General features: G+C 49.1%; 1 protein-coding gene across 1 annotated transcript in view; it reads left to right on the top strand.

The window, feature by feature from the left end:
- Slc28a1 (solute carrier family 28 member 1) overlaps positions 1-19,828 on the top strand; it is a 39,563-nt gene that overhangs the window by 485 nt on the left and 19,250 nt on the right. Inside the window, exons 2-7 of the mRNA XM_051206610.1 lie at positions 348-433; positions 1,532-1,623; positions 4,619-4,802; positions 7,595-7,736; positions 8,879-8,992; positions 10,268-10,345. Of these exons, the coding sequence (XP_051062567.1) occupies positions 348-433; positions 1,532-1,623; positions 4,619-4,802; positions 7,595-7,736; positions 8,879-8,992; positions 10,268-10,345 (696 nt within the window). The remainder of the gene's footprint in view (positions 1-347; positions 434-1,531; positions 1,624-4,618; positions 4,803-7,594; positions 7,737-8,878; positions 8,993-10,267; positions 10,346-19,828) is intronic.

Consider the following 19,828-nt stretch of genomic DNA (forward strand, 5'->3'; position numbering starts at 1 on the left):
CCCTAACAAGGGGCCCTATCCTTTACTGAATGCTCTCCCCTCCCCCAAATAATTACATGGACAGTGAGGCAAGAGAGATCCTGGAGTCACATGGTGGGGCGGACCTGCCTGGACCTTCCTTAGGTATCTCCTTCTGGTCGCCAGGAAGCTACTATATCTGTACATAGCAGATGCTCAATGTATGCTTTGCAAAATTTAATTAAGTAGCACCCTCTTTCTCAAGCAAAAGTCCAGTCTCTACCTCAGTCCACTCATGAGGTGCCTGTGTCTTTTCTGTCTCCATGCCCTTCAGCCATGGCTGTCTCCTGGTGGGAAAACTGTCCCTGACTGCTCCCTGTTGGTTTTAGGAGGAAGGCCGGCTTCCACAGGGTAACTCAAGCTTGTCTGAGGGTGGAGGCAGCTGGGACAAAGCCTCGAAGCCCATCTCCAGATGGTAGGTGATCTTAGTGAGGGACTTGGGTCACCAGGAAAAGGATGAATGTCTATCCAAGGGAGGTCAAGGGGAAGAGAGTTTTGCAGACCTTTGCCTCAGGGGATGGCCAGACCCTTACAAGCAGCCAGGATGTCATCCCAGTAGGAAGCCCAATGTGTACACAGGGCTTCTCAGGCCCTGAACTGGCCAGAGGTCAGAGGTCAGATCTCCCTGCAACCTCCCTCATCTGCCTTTACTCCATTCAGTTGTTGAGCCACTTTGGGGACTCCAAGACTAGTTTATAACACTCCTGGCCTGGACCAGACTTCCCACTTTACACAAAGGGGAAGAGACCAATCCACAGGGTCTGGTATGAATGTAGAGGGTCCTGGCTGGTCAAATCCAGCTCTGAGCAGAGCAGGAAGGACAGGGTGTGGTGGGGGTGAGGGTGGGGGTGGGCTTCCTCTAGCTTCTTTCGGGGGACTGGAAAGGATGCCTTGTTCCCTCTGGGTGGGGAGCTCTTGGAATAGCAGCAGATGGTTAAATTTTATGAGCAATGACGTGCTTGGCTAACAGGGCCCTAGAGGAGATTTGAGTAGGAGCCCTTCCAGGGACAGGCTAGTGACCAACTGACCAGAGGACAGGTGTCCATTCTGGACACCCAAGGCAGTGGCTGGGTGGGGGGGAGTGATGGACTGCATACTTTTATATGTCCTGTCTCTTGAGTAGGCAGGCACTGAGGACGGAGACAATAAACATTCTTGTCCCAAGGAACCAGTACAAGGTTGAGAATCTCTACTCTTGCTCACTGGGCAGGTGGAAGTATGAGGAGGCTGGACACCATAGTTGGGCCTCTACCTATGAGTTAGTTCCCTCCATCACTCAGGAGCACCTTGTGGCCTTGCAGAGTGGCCTTAAGTCTCCACATGAGCAGAACCATGGTGTGTGTCCTTTGGACTGTGGTTGCTTTTCAGCCTTGTTGGGTAGCAAGGGCAGCCTGGGTTTATCTCATTACTGCAATGGGAGCACACCTGAGTAGCTTCTACCTGTGGGTTCTGGGGCTCTCCAGTGGGGTGGAAGTTGGGTGCCACTTATGTAGGCTGGTGGTTCTCTCCTCAGGAGGAGTCTGCAGCTCACAGGGCGGGTGAGAAGCCTCTGCAGGGAGCACAAGCAGCTGTTTAGATGGATCCTCACAGGCCTGCTCTGCACCGGTATGTGGGGACCCACCCTGCCCCATTTAAGAGACAGTCACTCCCCCTCTAGTCTCATTTACTCACCCCATCAACCAATATAGTTTGCTGAGTGCCAGCTCAGTCAGCTCAAGATAGGAGCTCAGGTTTCCATCAAGCCTGACTAGATCCCATTCCCAAGTCCTTCCCCAGGAGCAACAAATCACCTGAGAGGATGGTAACCTTTAGCTTTGGTCTTGACCAGATAGGTAGAGGGGAGGGCAATGAGGGCTGAGACCCTCCCATACCCCACCACTCAACGCACAAAGGTCAGAGAGCAAAGATGAAAACAGCAGGGTGTGGGCTTTGATAGTCCAGTGTGGCTGGAGAGTGAAGTTTCCGAAGGGTGCCCAGCCTGAGTCTCCTGAGGCTGGAGGACTCTGAAGGGCCTAGAAATCAGGAACGAGGAGGGTAGTTGAGCTATTCAGGATCTTGAATTTCACTCTGAGGTCCAGAGTTAGGCATGGAAAGATTTAAACTGAGACACGTCCAGATTGACATCACACTGTGAGCCCAAACATGGCTGCAGGAGGGACAATGGGGCTTTGGTTTGAGGATGAAGTAAAGGCAGACTGGGGTGATCTGATGATCAAGGCAGTGACTGGTGCTTGCTGAACCTGAGAAGTGACCGTGTGTGCAGGGTGGAGGAGGTCTCTGGTTAAGGTTGCCCTAGCTTCCTGCTTAGATGACACATACACACACATACACGGCATGACATTCCACAGAGCACAGGTGGAGGAGATGGTCTCCACAGGGAGGGAGAGACTGGAACCATTTGCTAGGGATAGAACGTCTAAACCATGGGCAGAGAAAGTTGTTTGCAAAGTATCTTTGCAGAATGATTTGAGAAATGAGTTAGGGACAGAAATTCTGGGACTAGCAACATGGGAAGAACTTGCAGAAGCCAAGCACTTCAAAGAAGATCAAGAGTATGTCTGCAGAGGGTCAGGGATAAGGGCTGAGCAGTGTCTGCTGATTTAAGGACAGGGAGTAAAGGTGGCTTCAAGGTGGTGGTACATACCTCTAATTCTAATACTTGAAAAGCAGAGGCAGGTAGATCTCTGTGAGTTGGAGGCCAGCCTGACCTACTTAGGGAGTTCTAAGTCAGTCAGAGCTGCATAGTGAGACCCTGCATTAAAAAATGGGAATGGATGAGAGGTTAGACAGGGAGGCAGTAAGTATAGATGACTCTTGGGAGAAATACTTTGTTTGTTTGTTTGCTTGTTTGTTTTTTGAGATAGAGTCTCACTTTGTAGCTTAGGCTGGCCTAAAGCTTACCGTATCATGCAGGCTAGCCTTGAACTCATGGAGATCCCCTTGCCTTAGACTCCTGATTACTGTATTTCTAGGTATGAGATGCCATTCCTTGCTGAGAATAAAAAGGAAATACCAGGGGACAGGGTGTGACCAAAGGTTGAAGATGGCCATTTTTTTTTTTTTTTTTTTTTTTTTTTTTTTTTTTAAGACAGGGTTCTCTGTGTAGCTCTGGATGTCCTAGAACTCTCTGTATGTAGACCGGGCTGGCCTCAAACTCATAGAGATCCGCTGCCTCTGCCTCCCAAGTGCTGGAATTAAAGGTGTGTGCTGCCACCACCCAACTTGGCTGTGTGTTCTTGATGTCTCCCATTTTGGACAAATTTCTGAGCTAAAGACGAAAGAATATGCTGGTGTCTGCAGATTGGGAGGAAAGGCCAGTCCCAATTATACAGTGAATTGGAGGCCATCCTAGGTTACACTAGCCCTTGTCTCCCAATAGCTTGGTCAGGGAGATAGTGGCTCAGTGGCCAAACACACTTGTCACACAGGCCCGAGGACCTGAGTTCTATTCCTAACATGCAGGTAGGTATGTAAGGAGAGAACAGGTTCCCTAAAGTTATCTTCTGACCTCTATACCTGTGTGGTGGTATCATGTCAACCTATGATAAATATCAATTTTTTTTTTTTAATGGTCTGTGGTTGCAGGTTACAGTAGAGTTCTTAACACGTTGGGCAGGTATCATGGCAGGGACTGGATGAGTTCAGGCCCAGGAGGTGGAGTGGGGTTCCTTCTCTTAGAGCAGTGGCTCTCAACCTTCTTCTTAATACAGTTCCTCAGGTTGTGGTCACCTCCTCCCCAACCATAACATTCTTTTGTTGCTACTTCATAACTGTAATTATGCTACTGTTATGATTCATAATGTAAATATCTGATATACAGGGCATTTATGACCCACAGGTTGAGGACCACTGTCTTAAAGGCTTCTAAGAGAGGAGGACAGTTAGGTGCCATGTAGTTAATGAGTAGTCAATAATATGCATCTGTAGTCAGGTTTCCTGGGCAGCAGGGGAAGACAGAAGCAAGCTATCCTCCTTAGCTACTGCAGAGTCACAGCAGGAGGCTAATCAAGTTCCCAGAGGCAAGTAACCTGAGCTTGCTGAACTCTTAGAAATGAGGATTATAGACCCACAGACCTAGTAGGGTTTCTGCCATCTCTTTGACTGCAGCTGTGAGAACAGGGAGAGGAGGAGGCTGTTATAGATGAGCTATGTGCAAGCATGCACCCACACATGCATAAACGTGTGTGGTGTGTTGTGTGTGCACACTCGGGCATGCACACTGGCAATCACGAGAGGGAGGGAGAGGTCATTGATCAACAGGATAGGGTAGAAGGAATCACTGACTCATCCAGCGTGGCCCTCTGGGGACCGAGCATGGCTCAGGCCAGGTACTCTGTTGATGCCCATTATGTCCCTTTGTCTCCCAGGCTCTGTGACCACTTTATAACTTGCAAAGTTCTTTTTCAAACATTTTGCCAGGGCCTCAGACATGCTGGGCAAGGCTCCATCCACCATGTCCCCAGTCCCTTAATAACATTCTGACACAGGGGGCAACTGTTTCACTTCTAGATGAGGAAAGCTAGGCTGGGAGGAACTGAGTGACTTTCCTGCCTGCCCCTAAAGCTCTGGGTTTAGAGCCCTCCAATGACTCCTTCCACAGCGTACATTGCTTTCTTGATCACCGCCTGCCTCCTGGACTTCCAGAGGGCCCTGGCCCTGTTGGTCATCACCTGTGTGGTTCTCAGCTTTCTGGCCTATGATCTGCTGAAGAGGCTTCTGAGGTCCAGGCTGAGGAGGTGTGTGAAGTTTCAAGGCCATTCTCATCTGAACCTCTGGCTGAAAAGGTGAGTGAACCTTCAGCCTCTGACCTCCTAGAGGAAGGTGTCCCACTCTGCTTGTCAACTGGAGCCTTGGGCAAAGGTGCTGGGTGGCTTCAAAAGCATTGGCCAGCTCTGGCGTTTTTTGCCAGTTTTTGTAATGCCACAGGTAACTGAGGGCTAAAGTCAGACTGGTGAGAGTTTTCTACATTCAAGGGCCTGGCCACTAAGCACAGAGGCCTTTCCATGATGTTTTATTAGGTAGATCATCTGGGGCCAGCTTATCAGCCAGCTACAGAGATCACAGACACCTGGGAATTTCCCTGGAGCCCAGTTCAACAGGCTAGGTTGGGCTATGTGCCAACACTTTAAATTAGCCCCCAGGGAATTCTGATATAATTAGCCATGTCCCTGAATAATAGTTTGGTTTTGATCCCTGAAGTCCATGGTAGAAGGAGAATACTAACTCCCTAAAGTTGTTCTTTAACCTCCACATGCATGTACACACACACACACACACACACACACACACACACACACACACACACACACACACCCCAGTAATAAAGAATTTTTAATAAGACATTATTTTAACAGTTCTAGAGCGTAAGAAATGGCTTGGTGGTTTAAACATTACCTCTTGCAGAGGACCCTTGTTTAGTTCCCAGCACCCACACAAGATGGTTTACGACTGTAACTCCAGCTCCAGGGGATTGGCTACTCTGGATTCAGCAGACACTTATACTCACAAGCAGACTCACCTCCCCCACATAATTCAAAATAAAACAAGCCTAAAAAACCACAGAGACACCATAGAGAGAGGAGAAGGAGGTTAGGAAAAAGAGTGCCACTCTTTTCTGTGGCTATAACAGAATACCACAGACAGAGAAGAAAGGTTTACTTGGCTCATGCTTCTGGAGTCTGAGAAGTCCAAGAGGTTGGTGCTGGCATTTTTTTTTTTGGCCTATGCCTAAGCTCATGGCAGCAGAAGGGTAGTTAAGAGCCTGTGTTAGAGAAGAATCAGAAGATCAGAAGAGGCCACCTTGATTTCTACTATCTGCCTGCTACCCACAGTCACTAATCCAGACCTGTGGAGATACAATTCACAAATGTCCCCTTCGATTAACCTGTTTCTGCAAGAGAGGACCGAATTAGCTCTTAAAGGACTATCTATCCAGCACAGAGAGTTACATTTCACCATGAAAAGCCAGACATGGTGCTGAGCACCTGTAATCTCAGCACTTTGGAGACAGAAGCAGGGGGATGGAAAGTTTGAAGCCAGCTAGGGCTATATAAGACTGTCTCAAAAGAAAACAAATTCAACATGAAAACCACACCCAAACCATAGCATCCCTGCCTGGCTCACCTCAAACCCCGTGCTTCTCACATATACAGCATGGCTTCCAGTCTCAACTGTCCAGTCTTTGCTTGGTCAGATATGGGAGAGTCCAGAGTCCAAAGTCTCATCTGAGGGTCAGGGCCAGATCCTCTTAGTGAGCCTGTACATTAAACAGGTGTTTAGAGTAGGGCAGTGGTGGCTCACGCCTTTAATTCCAGTACCCAGGAGGCAGGGGCAGGCAGATCTCTGTGAGTTCGAGGCCAGCCAGCCTGGTCTACAGAGTGAGTTTAGGACAGGCTCCAAAGCAATACAGAGAAACCCTTTCTGGAAAAACAAAAAAAAAAAAAAAAAAAAAAAAAAAAAAAAAAACCCAAAAAACCACCAACAATAAAAAACCAAACAGGCATTTACTTACAAAATACTACAGGTGGGTAGGACACACAGTCCAAAAAGGTGAGTGACACAGGAAGATGGGGCAACAGGACCCAGGCAAGTTTGAAGTCCAAGAAGGCAAGACCATAATATTTTTATCTATCTTGTTGTGTGTGTGTGTGTGTGTGTGTGTGTGTGTGTCTGTGTGTCTGTGTCTATGTGTTTGTGCGTGCACATGAGAGTCATGGGTGGGCATGGATGTGCATGTGTGGAGGTCTGAAGTCAGCTTGGGAATCAGTTCTCTCTTTCCACCATGCAGCAAACTGAGTCATCTCGCCAGTTCAAGACCTTAAATCTTCAGATTCCAGAATCATTTTTCACTCCTCCCTGTGCTGCCTCCTGGACACCCTGGGGGTGGTTGGACAACTCAGCCCTGTGGTTTTCTGGGCTCAGTCTACAGGGCTGTTCCTATAGGTCGGAACTGTACATTAATGCCTGTGACTTTGCCAGGCTGATGTCCTATGTTGCTCATAGATTCACGGCTCTGGATTCTCTAGGATGGTCTTATTTCTGCCACAGGCTTCTATTCCCATACCACCTAGACTGCTCCCAGCATCCTTTGCAGTCTACTGGAAGAAGTCAAGCCCTACAGTTCTTGCATTACCATGTGGACAGCTTGGATTCTTCCAAACACTTATTTGTGCCTTCCACAGTGACAGCATATTAATGGAAATGAGACAGTTGCCCAGAGAGGAAACTCCAGAGAGCTACAGGGTTTCTCTGGCACATCCAGCTGAATTCTGATTGGTGCCTACCTCTGATGAAACTATCCCAAAGAACTACCCAAAAGGATGGGAGACAATTGGGTCTGAAATTGCCAAAAGCCAGAAAGAGAGTCTGTTCCCAACAGTCTGAGTAAAAGACCTATAACACATAGAGCATTGTGTAGAGTATTAGGATCTTTCTCTGGATCCCTAAGGGTGTGTGTATATATGTGTGCCCATGCAAATGTGTATGTTTGTGTGTGTGTGTGTGTGAGTGAGAGAGAGAGAGAGAGAGAGAGAGAGAGAGACTAAGGCTGATGGCTTTTTATCTCTCTCTCCTATAGAGGTCTAGCCTTTGCTGCCATCCTGGGCCTGATCTTGTGGCTATCTCTGGACACCTCTCAGCGGCCAGAACAGCTAGTGTCCTTTGCAGGGATCTGTGTGTTCCTTGTCCTTCTTTTTGCTGGTTCCAAGCATCACCGTGCTGTGAGTGTTCAGTTGACCGCCTAGGCTTGAAGCCAGTGGATGCTCCCTGGGAGCTTGGGCTGGGGTGAGATGGTTGTTCCTATTAGGAGAGCACCTGAGGCTCAGCTGGGGAAGAGCAATGTGCCCTGGGATGAGCTCCCTATGCAACTGTTGAGGGATATATTGGACTGGAGACCCTAAGTGGAAAGTCGTCTGTCTAAGAAGCCCTTGAATTCCCCAATGGACAGGAGGCACTCTGGGAGGACTGCTGATCTCTCTCCAAACTCACAGGCCACTGAGGATATTTTATTTCCTTGGCGACATGTTCCTCAGGTCTGTTGGCCCAGGAACCAGCCCACCCCAGAAAATAGGGGAATTGAGTTTCCAGTTCTGTTGGAGAATCCAAGGGAATTGGGAAATCATTAGCTTACAGTAGTGGTTCTCCACGTCTGCTTCCCAGACCAGGGGCCAGAGCATCTTCTTGGAACGTATTAGAAATGCTAAGCCCGACTCCTCTGGAGCGAGGCTGGCCATCCAGGTGGCTGGCACACAAAGTGCCCTGTCATGAGGGAAGTCCCTGAAGAGATGGGCCCTTCTCTCATTGTCCCCACAGCAGAGTGGCCGTGCCCCAGAATCAGGACCCCTGTGTCCTTCAGCATGGCTGCATGTGTCAGAGGGAGGCATCAAAGAGTCATTCTGTGCTGAGTGGGAAAAACAGCCCCAGAGCTGGGCACTCCTCTGTCACATGGGCCATCAAGAGACCTCAGGGTGCTGAGAGCCATGGAGGATAGATGGTCAGACAGACAGACAGACAGAAATCATAGGCTGAGATGGAGAGGAGCTAGGCCTGGGCAGACTCATGCCCATATCCTAAGGTTATGGTCTGAGAATTGAATGCTATGCCATGCTCGAGACCAGGCAAACTGCACATCAGTCTGTAGAATTCTGTACTTGCCCTGTCTCACTGCTGCCAAGAACCTGGCCTAGTCTTAGTCCCATGTGACTTTTAGCAGCAGGCCCAGTGCTAGGCTAGACCCAGACAACTGCAGGCAGGACGAAGCTCATGGTGTCCTCCTTGTTCCCCTGCTACCACCCTGCACCCGGCTGTGGACCTGTGGACCCCCCAGCCTCTGAGCTCACTAGGAACTTTCTGTTGGCTGCAGGTGTCATGGCGGACTGTGTCCTGGGGCCTTGGGCTGCAGTTTGTGCTTGGCCTCTTTGTCATCAGGACAGAACCAGGATTTGTTGCGTTCCAGTGGCTAGGGGATCAGATCCAGGTGTGTATGTTTGGCCCTGTGTGTGTGGAGTTGGGGAGAGCCCACTTGATTCAGGGGAAGGTAGGTGTGGAGGTCAGAGAGATGGTTTGGAACCAGGAAGACTAGGGACCCATAGCTGGGGTGAGGATGGGGTGCCGGCCAGGAGTTTGCAGAGGCCACCAGCCCAAGGAACCCAGCCATTCTTACCCTTCCAGAGGCTAGGTTTGGTGTTGAGTGGATTCCCAGATGGTGAGGTTCTCAGGGGGGTACAGATGCCAGGTCATGTGACCTGCAGTGGTTTTCCGTGGCTTAGGATGTACATGAATCCAAATCCTAACAACAAAAATTACCCACTTAGCACTTGGATTTAGAAATAATGTTTTTTGAAATATATATATATATATATATATATATATATATATATATATATATGAATGGTAGGTCTCTTTGTGTAGCCTTTGATGGTCTGGATCTCATGTAGATCAGGATGGTGTCACATTCACAAAGATCTGCCTACCTCTGCCTCCCAAGGGCTGGGATTAAAAGCATGTGCCATCATGCCTGGCTTATATCATCTGGTTTTTACTATTCTGAGTTGTTCCTCATAAAAATTCTTGGAGTTGGCCTGGCTTAGCTTATGTGCATGTGTATGCATGTGCATGTGTATGTGTGTCTTCATTGTGTGTAGCTACAAGTGTACATGTATGTAAAGGTCAGAGGACAGTCTTGGGTGTTGTTTCTCGGGCAATGTCTCTTTCTTTTGAGACAGGGCCTCTCACTGGCCTGGAGTTTGCTGAGTAGGATGGCTGTCCAGGTCCCTGAGGTCCCTGTGCCCACTTCCCCACTTCCCCCAACTTCAGTGGTTGCTTGCTTTACTTTTTGAGACAGTCTCACTGTGTAGCCCAGGCTGGCCTTGAACACCTGGCAATCCCCCTGCCTCAGTTTCTCAACTGAGATTACAGGCACGAGCTGCCATTACTAGCTCTTGTAGTTATATGTCTGTTGTGTTTTGAGACTGTCTTGTGTACTTCAGGTTAGCCTCAAACTCACTACGATAAAGTATATGTAACATAAAGTTTACCATTTTCACTCTTACAGGTTTCATTAATTAAACTCTGTCTTTGGAGGCCTCACACAGGGACTATGTGCCAGAGCTGGACATCTTAAGGCAGGAAGGCCCATGGCTGTGGCAGCCTTCTTTCATCTGGGCTGGACCTACTCACTCCATCCTGGGCTTCCAGCCATGGTTCCCCCTCCTCTCCTTCTAACCCCACTACTTGTATTTGTGTCCCCTAGGTCTTCCTGAGCTATACCATGGCCGGCTCCAGCTTTGTCTTCGGGGAGGCTCTAGTCAAGGATGTCTTTGCCTTTCAGGTCAGTTGATTCTTGCTCCAGCAGGGGTTGGCAGCTGCTTCTCAGGTCCCAGCTAAGCTGAGAGGAGTTGAACTTAGGTGATGAGGGTTCCTGTGGGCACAGGCTGGTCCCTAGGATGCTGATGAAGCCAAAGCTCAGGGTGGGGAAGGACTCAACTACCTGTTCATCTGGTGATATTTGGGCTACACTTTGTAAAATGTGCGGAAGCTTGCTATTTCTGCATTGCTTTCCTTAAACACTAATCACAGAACGTCTAGAAGACTGAGGGCAAGAAGTGGGGAGGGGACTGAGAGACAACTCCCAACTCACCGTAGGGTCACTGGCTCCTAAATGTAGGGTCACAGGCCCCTCCGTCACCACCCCTCACAGCCAGGCTCCTCCACAGAAGCCTCCCAACAGCCACAGGCTACAGCTCCCTCCCTCCCCGCTCGCTCTCTCCTCTCCTGCTCTCTCAACATTTTATTGTACATCTACGGTCATGCAGAATGTTATAGGAGGAATTAAGATCAATGTTACCCTTCTGTTTTCAAGACTCTGTTGTCTCGTCTCATGACAGAGCCCAGACAGACCTAGTCCAGAACAGAGTAGCTCATGTTGGGGACACTGCTGACGCGGCCCCACCCTTGCTGTTCTGGATTCTGATTACATTTCTTTCCACTCTGATAACCAGGCTAAGCCTCTGAAATGCCTTGGTTAGTGAGGACTTCACTATAGTTCCCCGTTAGTATAGGCTGCTTTACAGCCAAACTGTCTAGAGACCCTGAAGCTCACGCCAGACTTAGACTGCATTTCCAAAAGCCAGGAAGAGAGAGTGACAGCCTGGTCCCAGGGTTCTGCCTCTGATGTCATACTAACAAGGAAATGAATCATTGTTGCCAGTCTAGACCATAAAATCCATGGAGGGGTTGCACAGACAATGCTGGTAAGTTCTGAAGTTTTTGCCTTTAATTCTTACTCTGGTCATTGTTCCCAGCCTCTCTACTCCATTGGGAATGTTGGACCCAGAGGCTTCTAGCCTCAACTATAGACTTCTGTGATCGTGTAGAACCAAACCAAGAAGTCCAGGCCTTTCTTCTTGCCAGAACCCTGACCTCTTACCAGTTTTCCTTGGGGCTCAGTGTCTGTTGTGCCAGTGACCCTTTGAGGAAGCCCCAGCCTGCCCAAAGAGTTTGAATGATGCCAACATTACAAGGAAAGGGAAGGTCCCAGTTTCCCAGAGTCTGACCCTGGGCAGATTTTCCCCCGGAGATCCATTATGTATACAGATATTGGGAAGGGCAGCCGTGGCCATCCCACAAACTCACCCAAATACATTTCTCTTCATATCTACATAACCAAGTAGGGGGTACCCAAAGTTCCCGGGGACAGAGGTGAAGATCTGCTGCAGGTCACTTTGTGAAGGCATCTCACAAACAGCCCTGACAGCTTCGTAGCTTCAGACAATACATGATTGGCCCTACCTACCTTTGGTGTACGGTTCAAGTGCCTGAGGCAGATGCAGAGCCTGCAGGAGAGCAAGTGTCCCTAGGGATACTGAGTGACTCCCTAAGGATGTGGAGGAGTCCCAGGACTCAGAGGATTGAGAAGTCCTGGAAGCAGACGATGTGGTAGTGTGGTAAAGGCTTGGAGGAAGCTGGGAGGAAGCTGGTGCATCTAAGGGATGGGACCAACTTCAGTTTGAGGCATGAAAATGTCTGGAAGGAAGCTAGAGATTGTCTGTGATTTTAGTGGGGATGTAGTCGAAACTGCTCTTACTTGTGATCCTCCTGAGTTCTAGGATTACAGGCATGTGGCACCATGTGTGCCTGGCAGCTGGGTTTTCTCCACTGAGGAGCCACTGAAGAGTTTTGAGCAATCCTGACTATATCATTGTTTGGTTGGTTAGCATGTCAACAGCAGGTAGGAAAGACACAGGCAGGGTGCTGGTGTGTGCACTGGGAAGGGGCCCAGTGAAGAAGATGCATTGTCGCCTAGGAGTGCCAGCTTAGGGACAACAGACAGTTGTGCATCATTTACCCCTCAGTCTCACAAGTTGCTGCTGCAGTAGCATTTATCATTTGAGGACAAGACTTGGTCTCTTGTTTTGCATCCTTTATTTGGCCTCACAAAGCCATGCACAGGTGCTCTGCTGTTCACTGAATTAATGAAGTAAACAAGTGATGGTTCTGGAGTGGACCTGGGAAGTCCCCCTGGGCCTGCTAGAGAGGTAAGTTGTGCAAGGGCACATCCCAGTGACGCTATGGCCCTGTAGTCATTTTCCAGAACCACCTTTGTTTGTTTTTCCAAACAAGGTTTCTCTGTGTAGCCCTGGCTGTCCTGGAACTCTCTCTGTAGACCGGACTGTCCTCAGACCCACAGAGATCTGTCTGCCTCTGCCTCCCGAGTGCTGGGATAGGTTCTCATGTAGTTCAGGCTGGCCTTGATGTCATCACAGAGCTGAGTATGAACTTAAATTCACCATCTTTCTACCGATACCTGTGAAGTGCTGGGATCACAGGCATGCAACACCATGCCAGATTCAAGGACCCTCCTCTTGAACTCCTGCAGCAAGGCCCAGGGCTTCTTATCCCTCAAGGGCCAATCACAGACTCTTAAGCAATTCAGGGTTATTACAAACCACTTTGTCATACTCAATGCCGGATAGTCAGGTAGGTAGAAGGGAAAAGTTTGGGGGCAGGGAGTGGGACAAAGAGTAGAAAGTCCTAATAACTGCTACAATTACAGAGAGGAGATGTGGCCAGACTTCATTTCAGTCTCATACCAAGCCTTCAGAGAAAAGTCACAGGCCAGTGAGTTAAGATTGGAGCCCCAGCCCAGTGTCCTTTCTTTTTAGTTTCTGTGCCCTGACATTAAGACCCCTTTTCTTGGGTGGCAAGGGGATCTGGGTCTCAGAACATTTGTTCTCCTCCTGGCTTATAAGGGATAGTATTCTTAGGATTGCTAGTTGAGCAGGGCAGAAGCCCGCTTACCCCTAGCTTTCCAGGGAGGAGGGGGCAGGGCTGCTTCTTGGCTCACAAACTAGAAGGGCAGGTGGAGCAGGCAAAGGCCAGAGCCAGGTCCCAGAACAGCTGCAGCCTCACAGCCTCTCTGCTTAGCCTCCAGGGTTAGCTTCACCCCTCACACCATGTTTGCTCCATCTACACCAGATGCTCATTCTTACAGCATATCAGCTAACATGGAATCACTTTTCTCTGCCAGCTGGACACGTCCAGGGTTCTGATTGGGCTGCATTAGATAATATTTCCATGCTTGAACCAGGTGCCCTGTACCTAGCAGCTTGAGCAACTGAGCTCTTGTGTTCTACTCTGCACACTGACTGAATGGAAGCAACCCTTAGAAATGCATCCTTGAGCCAGGCAGTGGTAGCGCACAACTTTGATCTCAGCACTCAAGAGGCAGAGGCAGGTGGATCTCTAAGTTAGATGATAGCCTGGTCAACAGAGTGACAGCCAGGACTACATGGAGAAACCCTCTCTCAAAACACAAAACCAAAACCAAAAGGGAAATGTATCCTTTGGAGTATCTCCCAGGAGAGGCAGGCACTGCTAACCAAGGCAGACAGCTAGCTCCCTGAGGGCCCTGTGATAAGTTTTATTTTCAGAGTCCCCTAATGTTCCAAGCTTGTATTAGGGTTTCGTAAAGGATCAGATAAATGATGACAGATGGCACCCCTGACTGGGAAGAGCAGTGACCGGTACGGCACCTCTTGCTGGCTGTCCTCCATCGTGTTTCACAGCTAACTTTGGGCTACATCTAGGAGTCTGGGCTGTACTTCCTGACCAGTGTTTAATTCTTTTGTTAATGAGCTGTATATACAGGAAGGCAAACTCAAACTGGCTTTGGGGCACAGAAAATATTAATTTCTATGATTGGGACGTACAGGGACTTCAGGTCCTGCTGGACCCAGATGCTCAGCGTGACTCCCAGGATCTATCGGCCTTAGTCTGATCTTGCCTCTGTCCTGGTTCTGATTCCCTGTTTTAGCTATGAGCAGACTGTCTTGAGGTGGTGGCAAATATTTACCAGGCTTGTATCCAACAGGCTTTAGCAACATTAGAAAGGAGGAAGAGGAAAGGTGGGAGAAGGGGTGGAGAGGAGACAGACAGACAGACAGACAGACAGAGACTGACGTTCTCGCTAGTCCCTGCAGAGTGGCTCTAGGCCTGGTTGGCAGCACACATCTGAGCAGGACCTATGCCTGGTTTTCATTGTCACAGGCTGACAGTGAAGAAGGTGGTTATTGATGGACAGGAAAGCCTCTACACAAAGGAAGAAAGGGAAGGGGTTCCAGGCCTGCTAAGCAGCAGCGGCTCCTTGAAGCCCCCACCCTACCCCTGCTCCAGACTGTCAGTGTCCCTGGGATGGCTGCTATGTCCTTTCCTCTCTGGTGGAGGCTGTGTCATCCTTTCTAGAAGATGCATACATCTGCCAAGTGTCTCTCCTCAAGTCACCCTTTAGAACCATTGAAACTCATCTGTCAGTGCTAGGCAGGAGCTCTGTGGCCTTTGACCTCCCCTGTTATTTATGGAGGGTCTAGCCAAGCCCTGGGCCATAATCACCTAGGGAGACAGGGCTGTCCAGGGCTAGACCTGTCACTGGAAGCCCAGTGACAAGAGTCAGCCCCTTCCTCACACTCTGAGGTGACACCAGTAATGGTGTGGGGTTTGTTTGTTTGTTTGTTTTTTTGTTTTGTAAACCCAGAAGCACCCTTAATAACACTGGAGAGGAACTTGTACTAACAAAATACTTGAGGATTCAATATTCAGTTAGGGGAAGAGTATCACATGGCTCATCATTGATCAGCCTCAGCAGTTCAATTTTAGAAATTTCCTGGATCCTGAGAAGTCAGTCCAGCACATAAATTCCTGGTCAGTGTGTTAGCCAATGGCAGCCTTAGCAAAGCCAGGCCACATGCGCGCGCGTGTGTGTGTGTGTGCGCGCGCGCACACACACACACACACACACACACACACACACACACACCTCACACACCTTTCAACCTTGAGACTTGCCTCCAGGAAGGGTGGCTCTGTTGGGTACTGAGTTGAACTCATGCTCTTCCTGTGAAGCTCTGGAATCTAGTCTAGTCTCTGGCCAGCGTCCACTTCAGGGAAGCCTTCTGAGTGCCTGCAGATTTTTAGATTCTAGGCTGTCTCCTGCTGGGACCAGTCCAAATGATCTTTTCTCCAGGAAGTAGAATCACCCTGGGACTTCTTCAGACTGGAGATTCTCCTGGACCCAGAGTTCTGCACAGTCCACGTAGTGTCCCTCTCCTGGCTGTATCTGCTTGGTTAGTCACTCTCCCACCCCTGCCCCACCCCTGCTTTGGCCCTATCTCCCTCCTAGTAACTTTCCACTCAATCCTCCTGTGCTCCCCCCCACCCCCCCACCCCCCCGTTCCTGCTTTCTCGCTGGGTCTGGCTGACCCAAAATCACACTCCCTCTGCTTTTCACAATGGACGGCTGTAGCCTCTGGCACAGGCCCCATATTCAGCTAAGCAGTGTTGTTCACCGGCTCCCCCTGAGGCGCCCCAGAGTTTGAGGGTATCTGCCTAAGGCAGATGCTAATCCCCTCAGGTAAACAGTACTATTTTCAGAGATGGGGTGCGGAGAGAGCAGGGACTGAGTAGGAAGGCTGAAAGGAAGGACATGGGATGCTAAAGAAAGACAGCCAGACTGAACAGGCTTGACTTCCAGGCAGGATGAGGTTTGTTCCAAGGGTGTGGTGCAGTGCAACCTCTGGAGCAATGGTCCCCAGAGTATGGGATACTGTGATTAAAAATTAAAGGTGTGCTGGTTCACAAACAGCAGGAATCCATTGCCTGAAGTTCTAGAGGCTGGGGAAGTAAGCAGAGCACCACCATGATCATGACCTCATGAGAAATCTCCTTCTGGTCCTCTCTCCTGTGGTCACATGGTAGAAGACCCAGGCAGTGCTCTTGTGCCCTCTTGTATAAGGGGAGCTGACCCCATTCATGAGGGCTACACCCGTGACCCAGGCACCTCCCTGGCCCTTCTAATCCAGTTGTCGCCAGGCTTTGGTGTCATCGTGGGAGGTTCAGTCTATTGCAGGACACATGCTGTCCTGCACACAGAGAAGCAAGCTTTCCCCAGGACAAATGCCTCAGCCATACAGGACTTTGTCAAGCTCTCTGGAAGCTAGGAGGGCTCTGCCCATTCGCAACTGTGTGGTCTTGGACACCCACACCTCAGCGCTTCAGTGTACCCATTGGTTATGTGGAGATGGTTACAGATGGTTACAGTCACCTCAGCTGCTTTGAGGACCAGTGAGCCGCCATAGATCCATGGGTATCTGGCTGGTAGTAGACCTTCCTATCAGGCACATAGCAGGAGTTAATAGTACTTTCTTCATCCTTCTTCAGTATCACTGCCCTGACTTACCTACCCTGCTTGTCCACCATTCCAGGCACTATAGATCCAAAGTTGGTTTTTGGGCTGTAAGATCATACTGGTCACAGGGTCATTATTACATATCCTACCTTAGAAAATTGGCCTGCCTTCTGCCTTCTTCCCTTCCTTCCCTTCCTTCCCTTCCTTCCCTTCCTTCCCTTCCTTCCCTTCTCCCTTCCCTTCCCTCCCCTCCCCTCCCCTTCCTTTCCTCTTCCCTCCTTCCCCTCCCCTCCCCTTCCCTTCCCCTCTTCTCTTTCTCCTCCCTTCCCTCCCTTCCTGCTTTTTTTCTATTTTTTTTTCTGGTGCTGGGGCTCCTGGGGCTCAAACCCAGGGCCTCAAATGCTGGGTAAGTGCTTTATCACTAAGCTACCCAAAGCCAACCCCTTTTCCCTTCCATTACCCTCCCTTCCATCGCCACTCACCACTTCACCTCAAATGCAGCTTCCCTGTCACCAACAGCACAAATTTGCAGTTAGAACACACCTTCTGATACCCACTCTGCCAATCCTGGCTTGAGCCTGGGGCTGTAGCCAGTCAGTTGCCCTGGAGTCCCTTGAATGAGCAATCATACCAGCTGACTGGACAGTATGCAGATCAGGCTTCTGAGAGAGCAGAATGATGTCACCACCCCGGGGTGTGGGCAGTTCCAGCTCCATGCACTGGTAAGGAGGAGTTATAGGGCAGGAATAGGGTTTCTGAAGCCAATACTGATGTTCCCTGTAGTGTGATATCCCCAGCAGCAGGCATGCCACAGTGGTAGGTGTGGAACAAGCCCAGGGACCGCCAATGATGTTGGTTGGGGGGGGGGGCTCAGCCAAACTCCTTGCTCTTTTCCCTAGCTGGACTGCTGGAGCAGATCTTTGCTGCCACCTACAACCTATGCTTGTTTTGAGAGATTATACAAGACCCTTCCTTTTTAAGACACAAATGGCCAGCCCTTCAGCCTTCCCTGACAGCTTGGCCTCCTGGAAATGCTGCCTGTCCAGGCCATCTCTGGATCTCTTGGTCCTCCTCAGGGTTACTGGGCTTCTGGTCTGTGTCCACACCCTTTCTCTGACACTGCCCAAGCCTAGCTAGGCTTCTTGCTAATTCCATAGTCTGTCTCAAGCCTTATGTTGCCAGAGTGCCAGGGTTCCTCATAGTTGACTGGCCATACTTGCTTTTGGCCACTCTAACTCTGGATGTCCTCAGGCGCCCTCTACACTCCATCCCCCCCCCCCCTCCGCTTTAGCAATGTAGACTCCAGGGATTCCAGGGTCCTGCTCTGCAGGCATCTGTGAGTGGTATTTGTTCTGTTGCTTCAACTGGACAATTAATTAATTAATTAATTGGGTATGTGGATAGGTAGAGTTGCATGTGTGTGTGCCACCTGTGTCTGTGGAAGTCAGAGGACAACTTTTGATAGTTGAGTTTCTCCTTCTGCCATGTGTCTCTCAAGGGTAGATCTCAAGTGATCAGGCTTGAGGGAAGCCTTTACCTGCTAAGCCATCTTGAAGGCCTCAACTGCATTTCTTAAGGACCAAGTCCCAAATCCAGTCCCGTAGCAGGCTTTTTCTTTTGGGCCACCAACCAGCTCCAAATCATGACAGAGACTTCTTATTAGTTATGAATGCTCTGCCTAGCTTAGGCTCATTTCTAGCTACCTCTTTTAACTTACCCTGTTTCTCTTTATCTGGGTTTTGTCCTGGGGCTTTTTACCCTTCTTCCTTTCTGGGTAGCTTACTTTCCTGTTGTCTCTATGTCTGGTTGGCTTGACTTCTGGCCCTAGGCATCTCCCTCGTTCTCTCCTCTCTTCCTCTCATTCTTCTTTCTAGATTCCTCCTCCCATTTAGTCTCCCTGCATGCCAGCCCTGTCTATCCTTCTACTGCCTAGCTTTTGGCCGTTCAACTTTTTATCAGGTGCCTTAGGCAGGCAAGGTGAAACAAAGCAACACATCTTTACACAATTAAACACACATCCTTACATCTTTAAACAAATGCAACACACCTTTACACAGTTAAGTAATATCCCACATCATAAACAAATGGAACACATCTTTGCCTAGTTAAAACAATATCCTACAACAGTCTCCATCCAGTGTTCCTGCTCAGCCCTGGACCTTTTTATCCAGTGGGACATTCTACACAGAGATTCTGTGGACCCCTCAAACCCACCAAGTTCAAAACTAAATTGGTGATCCTACAACTCACCTCTGCTTTTGTCCCCCTCCTTGAAAGATGTCTGCCTTTAGAGAAAGTTACAGAAACATGGGCCAGGGACTGAACTTGCTTAAGCCCTGGGTGGACCCTCAGCCCCCAGAAAATAAAAAGGAAGAAAAACTATAGGAAAAGATGGGAAATTCAAAAATTAAAAAGAAAACAAAATTCCCCATGGCCCTGGCACACAGGGGTAGTAACTGTTTGTTTGGGAGTAGTGGTGTCTTTTTCCTTTTTAAAAAGATTTATTCAGTGTGTGTGTGTGGGGGGTGGCTGTGTGAGTGCAGATACACATACCATAGTACCAGTGTTGAAGGCAAAAAATAACACATTGATTCTCAGGTGGCCACGCTTGATGAGAAGCATCCTTACTGGCTGAGCCATCTTGCTGGCTCCCTTTTATATTTTAATATTCCAACTTTCCTACTTTTTTTTTTTTTTTTTTTTTTTTTGAGACAGGGTTTCTCTGTGTAGCCTTGGCTGTCCTGGAACTCATTCTTCAGACCAGGCTGGCCTCAAACTTAGAGATCTGCCTGCCTCTGCCTCCTGAGTGCTGGGATTAAAGGCATGAGCCACCACTGTCCAGCAACTTTCCCACTTTCTAATGAGAGAGAATTCCCATATTACTAGCAATTCTGCAAGAGTTTTGAACTATTTTGACTATTTGAAAAAGAAATAGGATAGAACAAACACTTCAACAGAAAGGACCTAAGAGGCACATGTCCCCCCTGCTCTGGCCCTCAGCCATTTATTTTCAGATGCCCACTGTCACTGGTCACTTGCAAACCCTTCGAATAATGTCCCATGTCCACACAAACTTCTTGCCTTTCCCTGGTGTAACAATAACACATTATATGCCCATTGTAAGCTTCTCCT

The sequence above is a fragment of the Phodopus roborovskii genome, unplaced genomic scaffold (genome assembly GCF_943737965.1).
Source record: "Phodopus roborovskii unplaced genomic scaffold, PHOROB, whole genome shotgun sequence".
Classification (NCBI taxonomy): Eukaryota; Metazoa; Chordata; class Mammalia; order Rodentia; family Cricetidae; genus Phodopus; species Phodopus roborovskii.